A 24332-nucleotide genomic window follows, 5' to 3' on the forward strand; every position below is an offset into this window, starting at 1 on the left:
AAACTAGAGGATCACAAAAAAGACCATTAGCAGTCCCCCACGAGGAAGCATTAGGGAGAAAGAACCAGTGTCCCAGCCCGCGGAAGGGGGCCTTTGGGGACATCTCTGTATTAAATACATGACTTATAAACTGTGTGTTTTATGGTTCCTACACCCAGTGCCAAGGGCCTCAGCAGGGAGGGGTGGTCCAGCTGGGTCCTCCTGGCCAGAGCTCCTGTGAGGGGGCAGGTGGTCAGGGGGGCGATTTGGAAGGTCATGTGCCGTTTAGGTTTATTCTACCATTTTCTCCTCTCAGTGGCCGGAGGACCTTGCCTCTAGGATATGATGCCACTCAGCATTCTCTGTGGCCTGGGGAAGAACCACAGCATAAAGGGGTGGAAGCAGGTTGGAGGCTGCACGAGGGCCCACAGGACTCCCAGCTGAACTCGTGAACGTTCCCTTTCTGGACTCAGCCCACAGAGGTGTAAATGCAGCTTCCTTGGTCCTCTGGGGTCACTCTCCTCTGGTTGGAGGACAGCTCCCCCCTCCATGTGAAGCGGGGCCCTGTCAGCAGCCGGTGGGTGAGTTCTGGAGTCTCTGGGCAGCGCAGAAGCAGGATCCCTCTCCCTGATCTTCCTAGAAGGTTCTGCCACCACTCATCGCCCACCTCACCCAGGTGACAGCCTGTGTGGGGACTTCCCCCCCAGGACTCGGGTGCTTCTGCGAGTCATGTTGAGGGGACACCTTGTGAACCCCATGTTAGGGCAAGAAAACAACAGCTCTGCCTCTCCACGCATGTGTGTGTGCCTGCTCAGTCGCTCAGTCATGTCCGACTCTGCAGCCCCATGGACTGTAGCCCTCCAGGCCCCTCTGTCCACGGGATTCTCCAGGCAAGGATACTTGAGTGGGTTGCCGTTTCCTTCTCCAGGGGGCCTTCTCCACCCAGGGGTCGAACCCGAGTCTCTTAGCTCTCCTGCATTGGCAGACAGGTTCTTTACCACTAGCACCGCCTGGGAAGCCTCTGCCTCTTCATGGGAGACTCTGTTCTCTTTCTCCCTCCGACTTCTGTCGCCTCTTCTCTGCTGGGGTATTTGCTCTCAGATAAGTGGTCTGACCCTCTTAAGGCAACACCGCTTCCTAGGGGCCCTGGTGGCTGAGAGCTCTTCCCCCACACCAGGCTGGGCCTGGGAGGATGTGAATTAGCTGGTTGTCCCTTAGGAACCTGTGCAGCTGGTAAAGCATTATTAATCCGACATCCCCAAAGAGATCCATTAATGAGTTCCTGGGCTGGGCACCTGCGTGAGGTAACTGATCACTCCTGTCATCTGCTGAAACTTTGGAGATGTTGATTTCTCAGACTCCCAGGCACTCCTGAGAAGCTAGGCCCAGGGCGGGCCCTTTCTGCAGCCTGTTTGGGGGCATGTTTATCTTATCAAGCTAAAAGCCCCAGGAATAGAAAGTTTTCCGCTGGGGGGAGGTGGAGGGGATGGGACCTGAGCTGGGAAGAAGGCATCCGTCCTGCTGGGCTGGTGCTGCCCCAGGGTCCCCAGTGCCCTGGCCTGCCTTCGGAGGAGCAGGGAGGCTGGGCTGATTGCAGCAAAGCCTGGCTCGCACAAGGCCTGGAGTCCTCCTGGGCCAGCGGCTCTCCACTTCGTCACACTGTGCCCGACGCCAGGCCTGGAGAGAAGCTAGTGATCCCCCCTCAGCCCAGCGGGATGACAGAGGGCCGGGTGGAGGAAGCAGCCTCTGCCTGCTTCGGAACCATCACCTCGCAACTTCAGCGCCTCTTCCGCAGGCTCCCCAAGGGCCACTGGAGGTCTCTAAAGCCCCAGGCCCTCCCTGGGCTCCGCCCCAATGCCCAGCTGGCTCGAGGTAGGTCCGGGTCACTCCAGCTGGGGGTGTTCGGGGGTCGGGTGGCCAGACTAGCAGCCTTCTCCATGAGGCAGGCCATGAGGGAGCCCCTGGCCGCCTGGTATTTCATGCTGAACTCAGCACCCCTCCTTGTCCCTCCTGACTCCCCGGGACCAACACTCAGGTGCTGCCGACCTGCCAGGTTTAGGTGGGACTTCAGAAGCCCAGGTTGGCTGTGGGTTTTAGCAGCTTTTCCTTGCCTGAGCATGAGGGCCAAGCAGTCACCCCAATCCAGTCCCTGAGTGGATGGAATACAGATGGGCATCTTGAGTGACCCCTCTTTTCCACTTCTGGGCATCCTGTGGCTCCCAGGGGCATCACACCTTGCCAAGCTCCTGAGTTGGCCTTCTCAGGCCCCTGGAGCAGTGAAATGACGTAGCCAAGCCTTCTCACCTGCACGGTTAGTGGGGGTGCCTGTCGGGGGCTGGGGGCTGCCGGGCAGAACATGGCTGGACAGGAGCCCAGCCCTGCCGTGACTAGGCTGCAGCCTCCTCCCACAGCACGAACCAGGGTAAGTGCAGTCCTCGCTGGGGAAGGGAAACGGGACGGAGTGGGTAAGTGGAAGATGAGGAGGAGAGACTAGCAATCCAAAGTTTCCTGGGATCAGAGGTCATCGACTCCTTTTTTTTTTTTTTTTTCAAACAAAGGTGGCAAGGGGCAGAACAAGCTGGTGGCCGGTCCAGGACTGGGACTGGACTCCTGCCTTCCGGTCCAGCCTTCTCCCTGCTGGAGCAGACTGGTTACTCTGTCTTACATTTCTGCAGCACTCTTCTGCTAAAGATCCAAGGGATTTGTGTTTATCTGGGTTTTTCATTTGTGTGTTTTAAATATCATTGATTCCGTCCCCTGTAGACCTCTACATGGTGAGGGTGGGAAAGCGGTGATTCTGTCTCACAGATGAGAGGGCCCACAGAAGTCAGGCCCCTGGCTGAGGGTCAGAGCCGCGCAGTCAGGCCAGAAACCCCTCCCTGATGGGCTCTGCTCATCTTCCTGGCCTCTAGCGGCCTTTCTTTGACGGCTGGCTCTTTGGTACCCATAAGCTTTCCCCTTTGTCTCCGTGCTGTTCTCTCACACATTCAGGCCCAGGTAGGCATCTGGGTGGGTGACAACACCGAGCCTTAGGGGCAGAACTAAACTGAAAGATCATCTCTGAGCTCAATGTGTGAAAGCCTTTAGAAGATCATACGACCTTAACTCTGGAAAATCTGATTTTCCCGATTACAGTTTTACGGCTTAAAAAGTGAGAATTTTAATTCCCTAGATCTTAATCCCTATTTGGAGACAAATACTGTTCAGCCAGCCTAAATAATCTATCCTCATCAATAGCCTAACACACACTGACCCTCATAGAGAGGACGGCTGAAGACTGAGCTCCTCAATTTAAATGTTCAGTCATGTCTTCTATCCACCCTCTTCCCATCCACCCGCCCTTAAGAATTGTTCAACAGAGCGTTTCCTTGCTCCTTTGCTCTTCAGCCCAAAGAGTTATAGATTTAATGGAATCAATCAGGCCTGGAGTGGCAAGCATTGAGGTCAGGGCAGATACGGCCCTGCAGCTACGGCTCGTTTGACTTGTGTCAGCATTTGGGCAGATTGACTGGAAGAGGAGGGGCGAGCAGGACGCGCAGAGACAGCGGGGTGGTAGGCTGTGGGCGGCGGACTGCAGCTCCGAGAGCGACCTGTAACGTAGCATTGAAGGGAAGGGGCTTGGAGCCAGGCCAGCTTTGTTTTAAGCTTATTGAAGTACAGTTGATTTATAATGTTGTGTTTAGTTTCTGCAGTACAGCAAAGTGACTCAATTATACACGCACACACGTATATATACGTGTTATTTTCCGTTAGTTTGTCACAGGAGAGTGAGTATAGTTCCCTGTGCTGTACAGTAGGACCTGTTATTTATCCATCCTGTGCATAACGGTTTGTACCTGCTTGCCCCAAACTCTCATCTGTCCTTCCCTCCCACACCGTTCCTCCCCTTTGGGAACAAGTCTGTTCTCTGTATTTGCATGCCTGTTTCTGTTTCATAGGTGTATTAGTTCCTGTCATGTTTTAGATTCCACATATAAATGATATCATATGGCATCTGTCTTTTTTTGACTTACTTTGATTAGTACAATAAGATAACCTCTAGATCTATTCGTGAGGCAGGCCCAGTTGAATCTGGACCTTGGAGGCCGAGTGGGAGGGCCTTCCTTGTACAGATTAACCTCTGTGAGCCTCAGTTTTCCCCAGCATTAAATGGAGCCAAGAATCCCCACCTCCAGCTGGTGTTACACGGCTTAAACATGACCTCAGCAGAGACCAGCTGACATGATGCTGGTCACACAGCAGGCCCTCAATGGCAGCTGCCCCCAGAGAGACTTTTAGCAGTGACTCACCCTGGGTCATCGGTACCAGCCTCCAGCACAGAGTCTGCCCTTCCCTCCTACCTGGGCCAAGGTGGGCCGCTCACATCTCCCTGAAAGAGACAGGGTTTGAAGATTTACCCAGGCAGAAGTAGAGGAGGGCCATGAAACTCTTAAACGCCTTCTCTGGAAAAATTCTGATCACTGAATTTATCATACCACTTAATTAACAGACAGGGCTGGATTAGCCCACTGGGCATCCGTAGAAGTGGAGCAAGTATGTTGCCGAGGAGCAAGTCATAGATTATTATAAAAGAGTGCTCAGGGGTCAGAGGGACGCAGATCCGGCTCTCTCCAGAAGTCTCCGGTGGTCTTGGCTACAGGACTACAGCTATAAAGAAGGCATTGTGTGTCTCCTGCAGAGAGGGCTTCAGACATAATCTATTTACTTTTCTCCTCCTGCAAAAGTCTCCCTTCGCCCAGTTGGTCGCTGTTCAGTTGGTGACTGGCACTCTGAAATCAGATGACATCAGAGCAGGTGTGGAAATATCAGTTGGCTGCCGCAGGCTGGCTGTCCCGTGAGGGCAAACCTCTCTGCTCCTGGCCTCCCATGACCTCCCGGTGCTCAGATCAGGCATGCCTGTGTGCAGACACCTTCGCGTGCTTTCACACCTGCACACCTGTTGAAGCTTCAACCCCTGCCCTGCGGCCTGCCGAGGCCGAGGCATGGCTTCTCGCGAAGCTCTTTGGCTGCCCTTATCTCTGGGGTCTGTAGAACACTACCAAAAATATACTCGAGCTTAGCAAGAGATGAGGTGACCTTTTTCCTCTTCTCAGAGGTGGTATCTGCTTTAAAAACAAAAGCAAAAAACCAAGAAACCTCTCAAACTCCTCCCTGTTACCTCTGCCCCTGGCTGCTGGGCCCACCACTCTCTCTCCCAGCTGCCCAGGCTCCTCCTCGTGCCCCAGGGATGGGGCGGGGGACCCTGAGCCCTGGAGGGGGGACCCCACCTGCTTTGTCTCTCCTACACCCAGAGTGGAGTGACACATGCCTGGAGGAAGCAGAGGCCCCTTCTGAGCTGCCTAGAGCTGAGACGGCATCGGCAGCTCCACACTGGCTTTAGTTTTCGTGGGCTTCTTGCCGTTTCTTAAATCACCTTAAACCCAGCTCTCCACAGTGGTATTTTTATAAAAACATTTTATTGGAGTACGGTTGGTTTAGAATGTTGTGTTAGTTTCTGCTGTAAAGCACAGTGAATCAGTTATACGTGTTTCCACTCCACTCTTTTTTAAATTCTTTTCCCGTATAGGTCATTACAGAGTATTGAGAAGAGTTCTCTGTGCTAATCAGGAGGTCCTTATTAATTATGTATTTTTTAAAACATTTTACTTATTTATTTATCTGGCTCCACTGAGTCTTAGTTGCAGCATGAGGGATCCAGCTCCTCCCCCAAGGGATCGAAGCCGGGGCGCCCTGCACTTGGAGCGTGGGACCTTAGCCACCGGGCCAGCAGGGAAGTCCCAGTTCTCTCTCACGTATGACAGTCTGTACACGTCAGTCCGTCTCCCGATTTATCCCTCTTGCCCCACCCCTGGCTCGCTCCTTGGTAACCATGTTCGTTTTCTACATCTGTGACTCTGTGTTTTGTAAATAGGTTCATCTGTACCATTGTTTTAGATTCTACCTGTAAGTGATATCATATGACATTTGTCTGTGTCTGACTTATTTCATTCAGTGTGACAATCTCTAGATCCATCCATGTTGCTATAAATTGCATTATTTTGTTCTTTCCTTTTGCTGTCTACAGTGTTTTTAAAAAAAATTGTTTTAAGTGCTTTGGAAATAAGATTTATCTTTTCCTGTGATAATCAAAACAGGATTAATACCTGTATTAAAAATATATGTGTATATATTCAAAGTTTTATATATATATATATATACACACACTCCTTTGACTCGATGGACGTGAGTTTGAGTGAACTCTGGGAGATGGTGATAGACAGGGAAGCCTGGCATGCTGCAATTCATGGGGTTGCAAAGAGTCAGACACAACTGAGCGACTGAATTGATACTCCTTTTATATCTTTATATGTATGTGTGTGTGTGTGTATATACTTTTCCTTTTACACAAGTTTTTGGATAAAACCAGCTGTCCTTTGGAACAATACTGAACCTTGGTATCAGATCAGATCAGATCAGTCGCTCAGTCGTGTCTGACTCTTTGCGACCCATGAATCGCAGCACGCCAGGCCTCCCTGTCCATCACCAACTCCCGGAGTTCACTGAGACTCACGTCCATCGAGTCAGTGGTGCCATCCAGCCATCTCATCCTCTGTCGTCCCCTTCTCCTCCTGCCCCCAGTCCCTCCCCCAGTAAATACTTGTTGAATGGACGCATGCGTGCACATGTGGAAAACTGACGAGTAATTAGGTAGATGTAGAAAGACAGCAGACATGCTTGTCATAAAAAGGTTTACCTCTGTCTCTCGGAGTGTGTGCGTCCTGATGGGTGCATGTACTTTAATTGTCACGGATCAAAAATGGTGTCGTTAAAAAAAAACCATTGTGCCGTGTTTTTGCACTTCTTCTGCATGGCCACACCCCAAATGCAACTTGGCCGTTTTTGGATGTGATGTCAGACGGTCCAGATGACAAGCCTCCTACAGACTTGTGAGAAATGAGGTTCATTTGGCTTTCCCTCCTCGTGTCATTTACTTGTACGTTTTACCAAAGTCTGTGGCCTCCTGCAATGATTGGCCAAGGGGGCATTTTCAGAGATGCTCTGTGCCGTTGCACTGAGGGCCTGCAAACTCGCCTGCCTCTGTCTTCTCCATCTGCGTTTCCTCCTGATCATCCTTTTCGTGCATAAGACCCCAGTACCACAGCATGAAAAGTCCAATAAAACGGCTGCTGCTGCTGCTAAGTCACTTCAGTCGTGTCCGACTCTGTGTGACCGCATAGACAGCAGCCCACCAGGCTCCCCCGTCCCTGGGATTCTCCGGGCAAGAACACTGGAGTGGGTTGCCATTTCCTTCTCCAAGGCATGAAAGTGAAAAGTCAAAGTGAAGTCGCTCAGTCGTGTCTGACTCTTAGCAACCCCATGGACTGCAGCCTTCCAGGGTCCTCCGTCCATGGGATTTTCCAGGCAAGAGTACTGGAGTGGGGTGCCATTACAGGGCACATCTCTTTAAAATGCTTGAAGCATCATTGGCAAACATAATGCATATAAAATACAATACCAAAAATTTCAGTCCACCGAAAGATTGATTAAAATTAAAAATAGTTTTGCTGTTGTAAAAAGACTGAATCAGTTTAAAGGTGGAGTTAATTTTAGATAACTGTGTGATCATTATACTTATGACAGAATGTAAATATTGTAAACATTGGAAGTGTAAATAATGTGATACAGTGAAAATCAGGGGGTGGGGACAGAGTTGACAGGAGGGAGAGTTCTAGCATAGTACTGGCAGGGAGTTAGTTAACTCGATCTAAACATGAGGCGTGAATTGTTAAAAGTGGATTCAACCTTGTTTGTAATTTAAACGTATATACACTTCCACACAGGGCTTCCCAGGTGTCACTAGTGGTAAAGTAGCTGCCTGCCAATGCAAGAGATGCAGGTTCAATCCGTGGGTCGGGAAGATCCCCTGTCTACCTGCTCCAGTGTTCTTGCCTGGAGGATCCTACAGACAGTGGAGCCTGGAGGGCTGCAGTCCACGGGGTAGCAGAGAGTCAGACACGACTGAAGCGACGCAGCATGAACACACGTGCACACATCCGCAGAAGGCAGGGTGGAGGGAACGCTTCAGGGTGCAGCACCCCCAAAGAGCTAAGTGACATGGAACAGACCACACAGGCAGCTGCCCTGGGCTCAGGCCCCGGCCCCTGGCTCGCTGGCCCGGGGCGGGTACTGCCTGACCCCTCTTGCTCCTGCACCTTCCATCTGAACTTGCCGTGAACCGTCCTGCCCCCACCCCCTCCACGGGCGCCTCCCAGAACACCCCCACCCAACACACTTGGCCTGGTCTGACCACAGAGCCTGCCCTTTCAGCCTAGGGATGTGTGCTTATGTCAGAGACAGATGAATAATGGGCCCGCCCAAGAGGCACACCCACCCACGTGGGACGCGATCGTGCCTCTGCAGGCCGGCCTGGGTCCCAAGTTGGGGAAGAGGGTGCAGGGAACACGCCGAGCCTGCCTGAAACTGTGACCCTCTGTGTGACCACCGAGAAGCCAGGCTCAGGGAATGAGCAACTGCCCCGTTAGACCCAGGGACCAAGGCCCCGGGGAAGAATTGTCAACATCTGCTTTGGCTCCTGAGTAACAACTCAGCAGAACGTTTTGCCTTTCCCTTCAGTACAGAAGGGTGGCTTGAGAGTGCACACGTCACCCCTCCAGCCCTGCCGCACGCGGCCTCGATGAGTCACTTGGCAGGAGGGGGTGGCCCAGGGTCTTGAGACGGCATTGTGTCCTCAACTCATCCCAGGCTCCTCACGCCACCCCAGTGCCTTCACTCCCTTGACTTGCCTGACCCAGGGCCCTGCTTTCCATGAAGCCCGCTCATCCCAACTCCCATTTTACGTGGGGACTCAACATCCGATCCAGACTTGAGCGTGTTCAGGAGCATTCCCTCATGGCTCTTTGACAACATCCCAGTGCAGCCAGCCGCCCGCGTCTCCTGTCCGTGGGAGGGCTGGCATCTCTGACCCAGGACACAGGCCTGACTTCCAGGTCGAGCCTACCATGACACCGCCCTCCCTTTTGGCTTCCTGGCTTGCATTCCGGCAGTCTGTAGGGTGGTTGTGTGTGTGTGTGTGTGTGTGGCCGGGGCTGTGTGGTGTGAGAAGGCAGCTGTGTGTCTCCAGGCCGGGGTCGGGGTGCTGGGTGCGCTCAGCGGTGGCCTGTCCTCTGAAACAAGGAACTGCATTGTACGGCCTGGAGGGGGCTGGGGTTCCAGTTTCTTCCTGGAAACGTGAAGATGGAGATGTCCTGAGCTGGATGCCTGACCCCAGGAGTGGGGAGTTTCCATTCTCTTGCTGCCAGCCTCGCGAGACGTTCAACCAGGAGTATGAAAAATGTAGAGACTGTTGATTCCGGCAGTGGCCCCCGACCTCCAAGGCTGACGGATCCATCCGCCTCTCTCCCTCCTCTCTGTCGGGCACTACCATCCTCTCGTGACTCTGCCTCACTCCCCGGGCCACCAGAAGCGGTGCTGGAGGGAGGTGGGGCAGGTAGGAGGAACTTAGGGGACAGGAGAGTTGCATGATTTGTCTTACTTAATACATTGGAAGAGGACCCCAGACTGAGAGATTTGAGGGCTGGCAACCTGCCTGCCAGGGCAGGAGACATAGATGTGGGTTCGATCCCTGGGTCAGGAAGAACCCCTGGAGGAGGGCATGGCAACCCACTCCAGTTTGCTTGCCTGGGAAATCCCAGGGACAGAGGAGCCTGATGGACTACAGTCCATAGGGTCACAGAGTCAGACACGACCGAAGCAACTCAGCACGCAGGTATGCATGCACACACATCATGCACTGAGTCGACAGGAATCCTGGTTCCCAGGCTCAGGAGTCCCTTCGTTGTAAGTGACAGCTGCTGTCTGCTGGGCATCTGCTATGTGCAGGCACTGTGGGGTGCTTTGAGTGAGTGAAGTCGTTCAGTCGTGTCCGACTCTTTGCGACCCCATGGACTGTAGCCTAACCAGGTTCCTCCATCCATGGGATTTTCCAGGCAAGAATACTGGAGTGGGGTACCATTTCCTTCTCCAGGAGATCTTCCTGACCCAGGAATTGAACCCAGGTCTCCCGCATTGTAGGCAGACGCTTTACCGTCTGAGCCACCAGGGAACATCCATGGGGTGCTTTACACACTCTAATTTTGGCAACAAAGCTGCTGGTAAGGAGGATATCATTACTTCCACTGTGCAGACGAGGAAATTGTGGCATCTCATAACCAATTAGAAGCAGAGCTTGTGCTCAGACCCTGATCTGTGTGGCTCTGGAGGCCAGATTTTGTGCACTTCAAAACTGATTGAGTGTTTTGCTCTTCTCACACTTTCCAAGGACCTCTACCGTGCACATTAAACAGTGTCCTTTAAGGGGCCACGTGGGTTGCCTGAGAATGTCTGACTTACAGCTGCCGAGTGGGTGCACTTTGGTGCTCCGGGCGTGTGTCCGTTGCCAGCTGCTTTTCTGCCATTCTTATCTTTGCACGCGATGTGGCAGTGGGCTCTGTATGGGTGTCACAGAAAGCAGAGCTGCAGAGCCTGGGACTCTGAGCAGGGAAGGCGGAGAGTCCACTGCTTGTGGGGCTTGACCTTGACTGAGGAGCTGGCCTCTCTGGTACTCCGCGAGGAGCTCAGTGCCAGGATTTCTGGCTGTTGCCCCAGTAGCTCCTAATCTCCCAGGGATGAAGGGACTGTGGATGCAGGAACAGGCCAGGGCAGGTTCTCCCAGGCCAGGTGGCCTGGCTGGGCTGAGCCTCGAGCCGTGAACTGGCACTTCCCAGGACAAGGCAGAGGCCTTGGAGAGGAGCGTTCTTGCTGTTGCCTCCCAGGGCAGAGGAAGAAGCACCCCTCGCCCACATCACTGGGCCCCATGCTCTCTTCTGGCCTTGGGTCACCCTAACCCCCATCCCTGATGAAGCCCATCCCTGGCATCAAGTAGTGTGGAGTAGGGAGGGCCAAGAGCAAGTGGAGGGGACAGTGTACCAGAAAGTAGGGCTCCTGAAAAGCAGCAAGGTGTGATGGATTTCCTCCCCCAGTTCTGCCACTCACTAGCCACAAGGGTCTAGAGAAGCCTCTTAACCTCTCCAAGCCTCAGTTTCCTCATGTCTAAAATAGGAGTATGTGTGTTAGTTGCTTAGTCATGTCCAGCTCTTTGCAACCCCATAGACGGTAGCCCACCAGGCCCCTCTGTCCATGGGATTCTCCAGGCAAGAACACTGGAGTGGTTGCCATTTCCTTCTCCAAAAGGAACTATAGAAAGAAAGAAAGTGAAGTCGCTCAGTTGTGTCCGGCTCTTTGCGACCTGTGGACTGTAGCCTACCAGCCTCCTCCAACCATGGGATTCTCCAGGCGAGAGCACTGGAGTGGCTGCCATTCCCTTCTCCACTAAAACAGGAATAGAACAGTGGGACTGGAAACTCCCGTCCACGTGGAGACCCACATGCAGGTGTTTGCAGCGGCTTTACCCCTGCCTCCAGCACGTGGAGGCAACCAAGATGTCCTTCATAGGTGAGTGCCTAAAGAAACCGCAGTCCATCCAGACGGTGGATTAACATTCAGAATTTAAAAGAGATGAAAAGACATGGAGGTACCTTAGACGCATACTGCTCAGTGAAAGAAGCCGGTCTGAAAAGGCTGTGGGGTATGTGGGACATTCTGGAGAAGACAAGACGACGGAGGCAGTAAAAACAAATCAGTGGTTACTGAGGATTAGTGAGGAGGAAGGGATGGGTAGGCAGAGCACAGAGATACTTAGGGCAGTGAAACTATGCTGTGAGACCCTGCTGTGCTGGGTGCATGTCGTCATCCATTTGTCCAAACCCGCGGGATGCACAGCACCGGGGGCGGACCCTGACGTAAATTGTGGACTCGGGGTGACAGTGACCGCTCAGCAGGCCTCATCAGCTGTCACCAGGGCGCCACTCGGACAGGGATGTTAGTGAGGGGAGGCTGTGCATGTCTGGGGGCAGCAGGAACTCTCTATATACTTCCGCTCACTTTTGCTGTGAACCTAAAGCTGCTCTAAAGAATAAGTCTGATAGGGGTAGACACATGTCACACGTGCTTAGTATTGATCATGTGGAAGCATGTATGTGAAGTGTCCAGCACATTGGAGGTGGTGAATGCTGGTAGCTGCTGTCATTACGGTGTGGGTCCAGGAATTTTCTTTGTTCATTTTTTGGTGGTATTTTTTCTATTAGTAAAGAATATAGATTCAATTAAAAAAATTCAAAAGCAAAATTTAGGAACTGTAAAGAGGAAAAACACTTGAAATCTCATTACTCAGAGCAAACATATCACCTTCCAGATTTCTCTCTGTGCATAATGTGTATGTAGGTATGTGTATGTTTTTATATAACCAGGACCATAAAACAGAACCTTTTTTCTCTTTCAGTGATAAACTTGTGGACCTCTTTCCAAACTGATCAATATGAATCTACATCATCTTATGTAACGGCTAAATAGTATTCCATTTTAAAATGTAACTGTAACTGGCCCCCTGTAGATGGATATGGGGTATTTCTAGTATTTTGTTGGCATGAACAACTGTGTGATGAACCTTTTTGTGGAGACATATTTAGAGACAGATAAATACATATTCCTGCAGGAAACTGGTACCACCAAGAAGGCAAGAACCTTCTCATGTACCCACATCCTCTTTAATACTAAAAGTTATCAACCTTGGTTAGCAACTTTCTCTTCTGAAACTAAAGCAAGATTTTAGAAGTTCAAATATTGGAGGGGCTGGGTAGGAATGCAGAGAGGAGAGACAGCTCAGGTAGACAGAGGTGCCTCCCTGAGGTGGGGAGGCTTGCCCGTCTCCAGGCTCTGTGTGCAGCTGGTGCCTCACCTGTGCGGGGGGTTGAGGCTGGGGTCTCCCCTGCTCAGCCTGAGGAGGGGGTGCAGTGGGGGTCTGAGGGACTTCCCAGGTGGCTCTGTGGTAAAGAACCTGCCTGCCAATGCCGGAGGTGGAGTTCAGTCCCTGGATCGGGAAGATCCCCTGGAGGCGGGCAGGGCAACCCACTCCAGTATTCTTGCCTGGAGAATCCATGGACAGAGGAGCCTGGCAGGTCACAAAGAGTCACGTGAGGATGCGTCCGGACCTTTGTGTCAGGAGGCAGTGGGTCTTGGGGGAGGTCAGTGACACTGATGCCTGGAGCACAGACGGGCTTCCGGGATGTGGACGCCAGGGGCCGTGACCACTGGGGAGGCCGACTTGGGTTTTAGCCGCTTAATAAAAATAGTTACTATTTATCGATCTCTTAGTTTGCGCCAGGTGTTATGATTTACATAATTACCTCATTTAATGCTCTTAGCAGCACTGTAAAGCAGGTACTTGCTCCAAGTCCACCCTCTTTCCATTTCCCCATAGCACAGGACAGGTCCCAAGGAGAACAGGGGGAAGTGGTTAGTTTGTTCCGAGGCTGACCTTGTCCAGGAAGGCCTGGGGTACCCAGAGGACAGACACAGAGCTCATAGACTCAGAGGCTGCTATGCTTCCCCACGGGCCTTGGAAGTGGCTCTGGTCACGGGGTGAGAAGCTGCTCTTCGCTCACCTGGGAGCGACCGCCGGGAGGCCTGTGGGCGCGCTGTAACCAGGCTCTGAGTCCCAGGAGCCTGCCCGCCCTCACCCCACATCCCGGCTCCAGCCGGGGGAGGGAGAGTAAAGCGGACCAGCTCCTTGCTGTCTTGAGATCTTGCTTACAAGCCTGGGGTGAAAGGGCCTGATGGGTTTCTTATCAACAGAATTCATCTGGTTGAGAAAAATTAGCCTCTATGTAGGCCTGTGTGCCTGTGTGTGTGTGTGCGTCTGTGTGCATTTGGCCACTGGGGTCAGGCAAGAACTAACTTTGGCAGCCCTGGGGACTAAAGGGAGGTTTGTAGCTTTTGTATCTTGGAAAACAATCTCCAAAATGTTCCAGGCAGAGTTCACCTCCTCCGGGGTAAAGTGGAAGAAAGATGCATCTTGGGACTCGTTTGCCATGGCCTCTGGACCTGACCCCCTCGCTGGGGACGGTGCCTTTGGTGTGACCTTCAGGGACCCAGAAGGCCAGGAGCGGGGCCGGTGGAGGTCCCGGCCTTGGCTCAGCTCTCCACCTGCTCCTTCCTCTGCCAGGCTGCACTGACCCGTTGGGTCTGTGAGGAACCCCCTCTGTTTGAGACTGAGGGCTCTGGGTTCTTAATTCTGCCCAGGGTTTGTGCTATGGGTTGAATTATATCCCCCACACCTACAAACATCCTGCAGTTCTCATCCCAGTACGTCAGAATGTGAACTTGTTTGGAAACAAGTTAGTAGCAAGCGTAATTAGTCAGGAAGAGGTCTGCCTCAGAGGGTAAAGAATCTTCCTGCAGTGTGGGAAACCTGGGTTCAATCCCTGGGTCAGGAAGACCTTCTGGAGGAGGGCATGGCAACCCACTCCAGTGTTGTTGCCTGGAGAATCCCCATGGACAGAGGAGCTCGGTGGGCTAGAGTCCATGGGGTCACACAGAGTCGGACACGACTGAGCGACTAAGCACAGCACAGGAGGAGGTCGTGCTCCAGTAGGAGAGTCCCCTAACCCAATACGACTGGCGTCACGTGAAGGTGACCGGGTGCAGACACAGCCCACGGGAACAGCAGGCCCTTGGGACCTGTCCTGTGCTATGGGGAAACGGAAGGAAGCTGGACTCAGAGATGGAGGCAGAGAGTGCAGTCCTGCAGCTACAGGCCGAGGGACACCAGAGATCTTGCCAGCACACTCCCAGAAGCCGGGAAGAGGCAAGGAAGCGTCCTCCCGCAGTCTCCAGGAGGAGCGTGACCCTCCTGACAACTTGATTTCAGACTGCTAGCCTCCAGAACTGAGAGAGAATAAATTTCAGTCCTAAGCCACCTGGTGGGTGGTGCTTTGTTAGAGCAGCAAGGAATCCAGCAAGGCCTGGGTCTGAGGGTGCCCCAGGAGCCCTTCCCCATCCGGACACACGGGCCCCTCCTTGGAGAAGGGCCTGTCTGGGGGTGCTCCGCCATCTTTCCTTCTGTCTTGGGGGAAAGATGGCCCGTGAGGGCTGAAGTGCTAGGCCCTGGTGGAACACGGCCCTGCCTTTGCAGCCTCGTGACTGTTGGTACTCAGAGCCCCGGGGGCCTGCTGGCTGCTGGCTGTGCTGGTGGGGTCCGCTTCTGGTGCGCAGAAGGGCCTGAGGACTCTGACTTCATCTCTGCTAAGCCCTGGGCTTAGCGTTTCCAGGGGCCAGGAAATATCAAGACGTGCTTTGGTAGTTTTGCTCCGGTCTGTGATTCCATGGTCTGATGGGACAGACTCCACTGGTGTTCAAGTGTGCTTTTTATAAAATCCTGAACCACTCCGCCTGGACTCTTCTGTTCCCTGGCTCTGTCCAGCTCAGCATAAGACCCATAAGAAAAAAATAAGTAAGTCTCCGTGTGGTTTCGGTGCTCTTTTCAGAGCGTGTGTGTGTCAGTGAGAGACAGGCATGGAGAGATTGCGGTGCGCAGGTGGACAGAGTGCCCGAGTTGGCAGGGCACAGCTGAAAGAAGAGACCGCAGGCAGTGTCCTCTGTCTAGATGCTCTCGCCTTTGGGAGCCAGGGCAGCCCTCCCTCGGGGCAGAGCTGGCAGGCTCCCACCGGCTGGCAGCCCCGGAGCATCCTTCACACTCTGAGCCCTCCGGGAGCTGCAAAGATGTGTCCTGGGAGTGGAGCCCGGACTGTGGGCCCTGGCCTCGGGGCTCCCTTATTGAAGTCCTGGCGTTTCTGGGCACCGCGGGCAGCGGAGACTCGGCCTGCACACCCTCCCTGCTGCCTTCCACCCTGCCAGGGGTGAGGTCGTCCTCACACTGGGCAGGAATCCTCTGGGGGCCCAGGAATGCATGGGGGTGCTGGGAGGGGTATGGTGCGTGGCTCCGAGCAGGCTCCACGCAGCCCCTGCGCAGGCGAGACCGCTTCCGTGGAGGAGGGCCAGGAAGGCCTGGGTGGGCTCTGAAGGAGGAGGCAGTGTGGTGGGCCTGGCTGCGTGCACGGGGGAGGTGAGCAGCAGGGCTGAGCGCCATCCTGGAGGGTGCTCGGGACTTCAGAGTGTGGAGTCAGAAGGCGGCAGAGTTCTGGAATTCCCAGGTGCTACGCTGTGGCATCAACAGCAGGAACTGTCCAATGGGGGTGGTCCCTGCGCTCAATCTTTGGGGACAGAAGAGAAGGTGGTGGCTTGAAGAGAGTGGTGGTCTCACTCCAAACGCCACCCCGCCGCCCGCCGAGAGCCTGGGGAGAAGAGGAGACCCACCTCCACCATCAGCCCCAGGCAGAGCGCTTCAGCAGCTTTAAGAAGACCTTCCAAGGACTCCCCTGGTGTCCCAGCAGTTAGGAGTCCTTGCAGTGCAGGGGACGTGGGTTCAATCCCCGGCTGGGGGGCGAGGATCCCGCATCCCTGGGATGTGTGCCACAGCTACTGAAGCCGGCACGCCGTACCTAGAGAGTCTGCGTGCCTCAAAACATCCCACAGGACGCGAGGAAGACCCTGAGAGCCGCACGTAAGATCCAACACAACCACACAAGTCCTCAATAATTTTTTTTTTAAAGAAGGTAGTCCCAATGTGCCGAGGTTCTGGAGCTTGTTGAAAGGAAGAAGGCTGAGCCTTCATCAATCAGAAGCTTTCCTCGTCCCCAGGTTACCCAGATGGGCCCAGGCTGTCATGCCCACCCCACACACCCATGTCACCATCGGACAGCCTTCTCACGGACACTGGCCACCTCCCCAGCTGGGCCTTCCAGCTGAGCTGTGGCACCTGCAGGACAGGTGACCCCGGCAGGCCCAGCGGATTCTGTGGGAGCCAGCCTCAGATCGGGGCACTGCCCGTCTTGGGGAGCCAGCCTCAGATGGGGGCACTGCCCGTTTGGGGGAGCCGGCCTCAGATCGGGGCACTGCTCATTCTGGGGAGCCAGCCTCAGATCGGGGCATTGCTCGTTCTGGGGGAGCCAGCCTCAGATCAGGACATTGCCCATCTGGGGGACCCATCCTCAGATCGGGGCATTGCCCATCTGGGGGAGCCAGCCTCAGGTCTGTGGGAGCCAGCCTCAGATCGGGGCACTGCCCGTCTGGGGGAGCCAGCCTCAGATTGGGGCACTGCTCATGGGCGTGTGCTCCCTTCTCTTGCTGCCGTCCTGTTTCGCTCCCATCCTCCATACACCCCATCCCCTCACTGGTCCCAGCCTTGCTGCCTCCTGCCCTTTTCAGCTTCACCTCCCTTCTGCCTGGGAGGTTCCAGAGAGGCAGCTGTGGCTTGGCCAGTGAGCTGTGTGTCGTTGGGCACCTCGCTTTACCTCTCTGAGCCTCAGCTTCCCTATCTTGAAGGTATTCCCCTACGCTCTTCTCAACTCTAGATGTGAACATTGTTTAGGAAATAAAGGTGAGGTTTTCCCTGAGGAACCTAGTTTGGGATGCTGACTGTAGGCTGTGTCAGCCGGGTTAGAGAAGCTGACACATTTCTAGATGGGGTAGGGTCAGAGACAGGTGACAGCCGTTCCCGTTGATGATAACAACGGGACAACAGAAATTAGTAGAGAGCGCACCAGCCTGAAGGCAGATGACCTAAGAGAAAGTCATCAAAGTCCCCCAGCCCCAGTTTCCCCTCTGTAAAGCAGCAGTAATAACGGTCACAGGGCCACACGCAACAGCAGAGGTGGGAGCAGTCTGTGACCAGTAAAGCACCTCCTCACCTCCACGCGCACAGTGGGGTGGGGAGCCGGCAACACTCCCCCATGGGGGTCTCCCCTCCACTGGCCTCCGCTTCCCTCCTGAGCGCCCTTCCCTCTGGGAGCCGCATGCTGCCCCCAGGGCGTTTCTCTGGCCACTAATCCCCCTGCGGTTCTCTCCCTCCAGACTGTAAATTCACCTGCCACCCGGAGTGCCGCAGCCTGATCCAGCTGGACTGCACTCAGCAGGACGGCGCCAACCGGGACAGACCGTCTCCAGAGAGCACCCTCGCTGTGACCTTCAGCCAGGTAGGCAGCACAGACCGCGGGGTTTGACCTCTGAGGGTCCGGGCTCCCCTCACCCCCACGAGCTGGTGAGTGGGAGGTGCACGGGTGTTCCACATTTGCCGTATGTCGGCGTCGCGTTCTCGCCGGGTCCCATTCTCACCGGGTGTCGGGGTTCCATTCTCGCCGGATGTCGGGGTCCCGTTCTCTCCGGATGTCGGGGTCCCGTTCTCGCCAGATGAGGTCCATGGCACGCACTCAGATTCTTCACCCAGTTCATGGGGCGGGGGGCAGGTGGCTACACCGCCAAAGCAATCCTCCGCTGCACTGAGTCCTCCAACTCAGCCCCATTCTGGCACTTTCTTCGATCACCACTCCAGATACCGATCTCAAGGCCGTGCTCTCACCCGTGCCCCTGACCCACTGGCTACAGATCCAGGTTTCCACAGCCCCCTCCTGGGGCTCAGTTACTTTGCTACTGCAGCTCACAGAACTCAGAGGCATCTTTGGCCCACTAGATTACCAGTTTATTATAAAAGGATGTAATGGGAACATCCTGATCGAAGAGATGCAGACGGCAAGGTAGGCAGGAGGGACACAGAGCTTCCATGCCCTCTCCCAGCCCTGCTCTCTCCACACCTCCCTGTGTTCACCCACCCAGCTCTCCAGCCCCATCCTTTTGGGGTTTTATGGTGGCTTCATTACACAGACATGACTGATCAATTCCGGGCCACTGGCAACCGATTCATCCTCCAGCCCCTCCCCACTCCCCAGAGGCCTGGGGGCTGGGAAGGAAAGTTCCTACCTCTATAACTTGGTAGGTTCTCCTTAGGTGGGGTCCAAAGTCACCTCATCAACATAGGAAACATCTTTCTTGCTCTCTGTACTTAGGAAGTTCCAAGGGTTTTTGGAACTCTGTGCTGGAAATGGAGAGAGACCAAGGATATGCTTCTTGTGATAAACCGCAGGGTGGCACACCCCTTGCCAAGGGGCTGGGGGCATGGAACAGGGTGGAAGGCTCAGGGAAGCCTGATGCTCTCGAGAAGTGCCCTGTAGTCCACCCAGGCACGGAGCCTGCCTTGTGCTAGGGTTCCAGCCATGGGGTGCGGTATGGGTGGGGGCGGGAGTCCCAGGGAAAGCTCCTGAGGGTCCTCTGAAGTCTCGTAGCCCTGGGGTAGTGGGGGCGCTGGCACAACGCAACAGTGCGTTGTCCTGCCAGCCAGCCAGCCAGACCAGGCCAGCTTCAGAGGGATTACACAAGTGTTTCCCTGTGTCAGAGAACCAGGAACTTGATGCCCAAAGCAGTTCTTGATTCTGGGCTTTGCCAAGGCACTTGAACCAGGATGTATTCGACCTTTGATGTCAAGCCTTTGGGAGGGAGACAGGAGAGCCTTGTTTTTAATTCCTGCATTGAACACACTTTGATTTACCTGCTATGTGCCAAGCACTGGTAAGAGTGGGGATCCTCAGAGAGCTTACATTCTGGCAGGGGAGGCAAAATACAACCAAATAGTATATACTGTGATACATGTTTCAATAAAAGTATGAACCAAGTGTTCTGAGTATACAGTGCACAGGAAGTGTGGCTGTTTCTGTTGGGAGAAATCAGGGAATACTTCCCAGAGGAGGTGACATTGCCTCTAAGCCGTAGTGTATGAGTCGAAGGTTGTTGGTCAAGGAAATAAGGAGTGTCCCAGGACGTCATCTATTTATTTATTTAACAAATATGTTTTGAATGTAGACCACGTGCCAAGCCCAGGAATGCTGGGGACTTACAGTCAAGTCCCAGTACAGTCCTACTTGACTTGATATAGTCCAGTAGGAGCAGCACTTTGAATAAACCCCCGGTTTCTGAGGGCAAAGCCCTGGGTGTCAGGAGAGACAACACAGATGCTGGATGACTGGTTATTTCCTCAAGAGAGTACGAGTGGGCCTGGGGAACTGGGGTCCAGTCCCAGGTCCCCGGACTCGCCACCCACACATGCTTTCTCTAGCCATGATGACCTGCTCAACCATGTTCAGTCGCCGGGTCCACCCATGGGTGCTACCAGCCTCCCTGCTGCTATTCCCCAGGCCTTTCCTCCCACTGGGAAAGCAGTTCAGGGGGCAAATATGACGCATACTTTTATTAAAATGATATGAAATCAGTTCTAAAAGTCTGTGTCTCTGGGAGAAACTTGCAGACACCAAGGCACCTGGCCTCCCCTTTCCACCGCTCCATCGCCCCGTGGCCGGGGCTGGACTGAGACACCGGGAGCCCGAGCCGTGGGGCAGCCCGCCATCCCCCCTGTGATGGTGGGCCGGTGGGAGGTGTCGTCCCAGTCTCAGTCCTGGGCATCACGAACAGAGCTGTGGAGTTCTACACTCAGCACAAATACTCCTAGAACAAGCTGCCAGCCCTTGTGACGTAGTGTCTTGGAAATTCACAGATTATGAAAAGGAGGTTGTCCTGTACTCCATCCGCAATCAGTGGCAACATAGAAATAACTTAAACACGTCAAGGAAGATGAACACACATATTATGCGGAGCTGTACAGTCCAGACCACCTCATGCTGTATGTGCCCCTACCATTCATTGGATATCACGGCAAAGGCCCCGAGGATGACACCGTGTCTGTATTAACCTGGGATTATGGAGGGCATGCTGAACAGTGAGAAAAGCTATGATTCAGCCCAGTTTCACTGCTGCTGCCTGTCTGAGGCTTCCTGGCATTGGAAGAAACCAGTACATTGATACGATGAATCAGTGTAGATCATCAAAACATTTTTTCAGCAGGAAAACTGCCTGTCACTTTTTACCAGTAAAGCTGGTGGTAAAGAATCCGCCTGCAATGAGGGAGACCTGGATTCGATCCCTGGGTTGGGAAGATCCCCTGGAGAAGGAAAAGGCTACCCAGTCCAGTATTCTGGCCTGGAGAATTCCATGGACTATATAATCCCTGGGGTCACAGATTTGGACACGACTGAGCAACTTTCTGGAGAAGGAAATGGCAACCCACTCCAGTACCTTTGCCCGGAAAATCCCATGGACTGGAGTGACTTTCACTTTTCAATTGCCATCGAGGCATAGTGGGTGGTGAAGGCTGGCTATATCACAGAAGATGACATAAACATGTGCACTTTGCCTGAGAAATGCACTATTGGTAAGATCATTGGTGCAGGCCCTCAGCTCTCTGGATCACTAGATTACAGTGTGGTACATAGCTTTATGGGGCTTCCCAGATGGTGCTGATGGTAAAGAACCTGCCTGCCAGTGCAGGAGACCTAAGAGATGTAGGTTTGATCCCTGGGTCAGGAAGATCCCCTGGAGGAGGGCGTGGCCACCCACTCCATTATTCTTGCCTGGAGAATCCCATGGATAGAAGAGCTTGGCGGGCTATGGTCCACAGGGTCGCACAGAGTTGGACACAACTGAAGCAACTTGGCATGCGTGCACATTGTTTATGTAACAGAGCGTTTATTTATCTGGATGCACCAGTATCTGGTGACAGCAGTTTAGCAGTTCCTCCTCTTGGCCACGTTGTAATGAATCAGTGCAAGGTGATTATTTTGAAACGCTCTAAGGTATTCGTTTCAATAGATGAGCATACTAATGAGAGCTTACAAATGTCCTTGAGATAGACCTGTCCTGGTTTAAAATGTGTGAAGTACTGCTGATTGGAAGTTGCCCATAAGAAAGGCCCCCTGGTGATTCAGTGGTAAAGAATCCACCTGCCACTGTAGGAGACACGGGCTTGATCCTTGATCCAGGAAGATCCCACATGCAGTGAGGCAACTAAGCCAGGGCACCACAACTACTGAGCCTGTGCTCTGGAGCCTGGGAGCCACAACCGCTGCAGCTCCCGTGCTCTGGAGCCCGTGCTCCACAACAAGAGGAGCCCCGGCAACGAGAAGCAGTCCAGCTAGAGAGTCCCTGCCACTTGCCGCAACTAAAGAAAAGTTAGCGCAGCAGTGAAGACCCAGCATGGCCATAAATAAATCAATAAAAATTATTTTTTTAAAAAAAGAAGGGACAAGTAATACATTTGGATCAACTTCATTCATCGTGGAGGAATGTCCGATTCCTAAACAGATTCAAGTAACTCATGTATTTAGTATGAGAAGAAAACTTTTGTACATCCTCCACGCGCTTCAGAATTGGAGCTGTCTATACCAGAGTCTGCATGTAACCAGACCTCTCGGGAGGGCCGTGCCCCGTCCAGGGTGAGAAAAGGAAGGGAGACAAATCTGACCCCCAAGCCCTGGTGAATGATGCAGACTTTTGTGGAAGACTTTCTTTAGAAGGTGGAGGAGGGAAGTTACATAGCCCACAATAGAGCAACGTCTTCTAAATATCTTAGACTATTTCCCCCACTTTCTTTTCCATTGGGAACTTCCAAGTCTGTCTGCTTTCTGTTCTCCTCGAGCCTGCCCAGCCCACTACATCCTGGGCTTCTACTTTGAGTCTCTGTTTCTCCCTCTGGAGCAGCAGGTCTCAGATGGGGGTGGTTTTGCCCTCCCCTCTCCACTGGGTCATGGGCAGGGACTGGAGACATTTTTAGCAGACACAGCTTGGAGGAGGCTGCTAGCACCCAGTAGGCAGAGGCCTGGGATGCTGCTAAATGATTCCAGTTGTACAGGAAAGCCCCCCACCCCATTTCACCACCCGCACAACAAAGAATCCTCTAGACCCAAATGTGAATAGTGCAGTTTGAGAAACCCAAACTAAACCCCACTTAGCCAGCACTCTCAAGTGCCAGGGCGGGGTGGGGCAGGGGGAGAGGTGGGGGGAGGGGGGCAGGAAGCCCCAGAGCAGGGCCTGGAGTTTGCTGGATGCCTGTCTCATCCTCAGAATTTCAACAGTGAGCAGGTGTTTCCAAGTCTGAGTATTTGGGAGGAGAGTGACTCCCCTCCTTCTGTTGGGGAGACGTGTCAACCTTGGAATTTTCTGACAAACTGAATCAGGGCTGTGTCTAGAGCAGAACCACCACAAAAATACAGAAGGAGCCAAGAGCCCCTCGTGGGTGCCGAGCAGCCCCCATGGCAGCCAGCCTGGAGTGGGGTTTGCTCAGTGGGGTTTGCTCCGGGGCCAGCTGGGTTGGGCTGCACTGTTTGCCTTGGACAGGCCCGGCTGCATGCTTCAGCACAACTGGAGCAGCACCTAGCCTTCTATCAATAAAACCTGGGCCCTGCTCCAGCCTCACTCGCCTTTTCTAAAAAGCCTGTTTGTACTGATTTCCGCCTTGGCTCGATTTTCTGTTGCATACCAGGATGGAGCTTTGCGTTCACCTTGGCCTCGTCACCTGGTCTGAGCTATCCAAATGTTCGAGTGCCATTTTCGGGCGGGGGGGGGGGGAGGGGATTTTCAGGGGGTGGGGAGGGCCCTGATCAGAGCTCTGCCAGTTTGGAGACACATGACTGTTAGGAGGTCTTGGCCTGGTGGCATTTCTCCGCTCTGCTGTTGAAGGAAAAGAAAAATCATTGATCTTCCTCCATCCAGAAGGAACCACTGTTCGTTAACATTTTTACATTTTCTTCCTGTACATTCATACATTTTTCAAAACACAGTTGAGATCATCCTGTCGATAAGTGTTTGGCCTCAACCTTTGAAAAGCAGTAATCCCAGGTTCAGGCTGTCTTCTCTCTGCCATGCCAGACAGAGGTGGGGAGGAGGGAAGACGGGGCGGGTGTTTAGGGGGTGGGAACGGGCTTAGAGCCCCAGCTGCACTCAGAAGGCTTGTGGGTTGTGCACGTCTCTCCCAGGTGGAGAAACAGAGGAGGCGCGGCTGCGAGCTTCCCATGCCTTTGTCAGTCTCTCCTTGGAGATCACCAAGGTCTGGGATGACTGACTTTTCTCTTGGGCACCCTTTGCTGACCAAGCAAATCCCTTCAAGTCCGCCCAGATCCCCTCTTCAGTTTAAGGCTGTTTCCTAGAGGGCGTGGTTGCCATCAGCTGAAGACCACAATACCTTGCCAGAACTGCTGCAGTTCCCTTGTTTGGGGGCATGCCCCGAAGACTTTACCCTTCCGGTGGTGCGAAAGTTGCTCTTACCCCGTCCCCCTGTGATGAAAGAATCCCAGGGGCTCCCCAGTGCCCTCCGGACGAAGTGAGACCTCTGCTGGTTTGGCTTGGTCCTTTCCATGCCTACCCGAGAGCGGAAGCCCTTGCCCACAGCTGTGGATTCTTACCAGGACCTGCTGCTGCCCAGAGGGACGTGGCAGCTCTGTGCCCGGCCTTTGGTGCCCCTTTCCTTGGCACGTGGAAGGCACAGGCGACAAGACAAAAACAGCAGCACTCTCCCTCCCGCTCAACTCTCTTGCGGCCAGCGATGGGATCTCCTGTCCATCGGGCCCAGATTCCCCCGCTCCTGGTGGCACCCCAGAACCCAGGAGCAGGATTCAGAAACGAGGCTCTCCGTCCCAGTCTGCGAG

General features: G+C 53.8%; 1 protein-coding gene across 1 annotated transcript in view; it reads left to right on the forward strand.

Moving 5' to 3' along the window:
• RASSF5 (Ras association domain family member 5) overlaps window positions 1-24332 on the forward strand; it is a 73041-nt gene that overhangs the window by 9326 nt on the left and 39383 nt on the right. Inside the window, exon 2 of the mRNA XM_061382055.1 lies at window positions 17824-17945. Within this exon, the coding sequence (XP_061238039.1) occupies window positions 17824-17945 (122 nt within the window). The remainder of the gene's footprint in view (window positions 1-17823; window positions 17946-24332) is intronic.

The sequence above is a fragment of the Bos javanicus genome, chromosome 16, assembly GCF_032452875.1.
Source record: "Bos javanicus breed banteng chromosome 16, ARS-OSU_banteng_1.0, whole genome shotgun sequence".
NCBI classification, from domain to species: domain Eukaryota; kingdom Metazoa; phylum Chordata; class Mammalia; order Artiodactyla; family Bovidae; genus Bos; species Bos javanicus.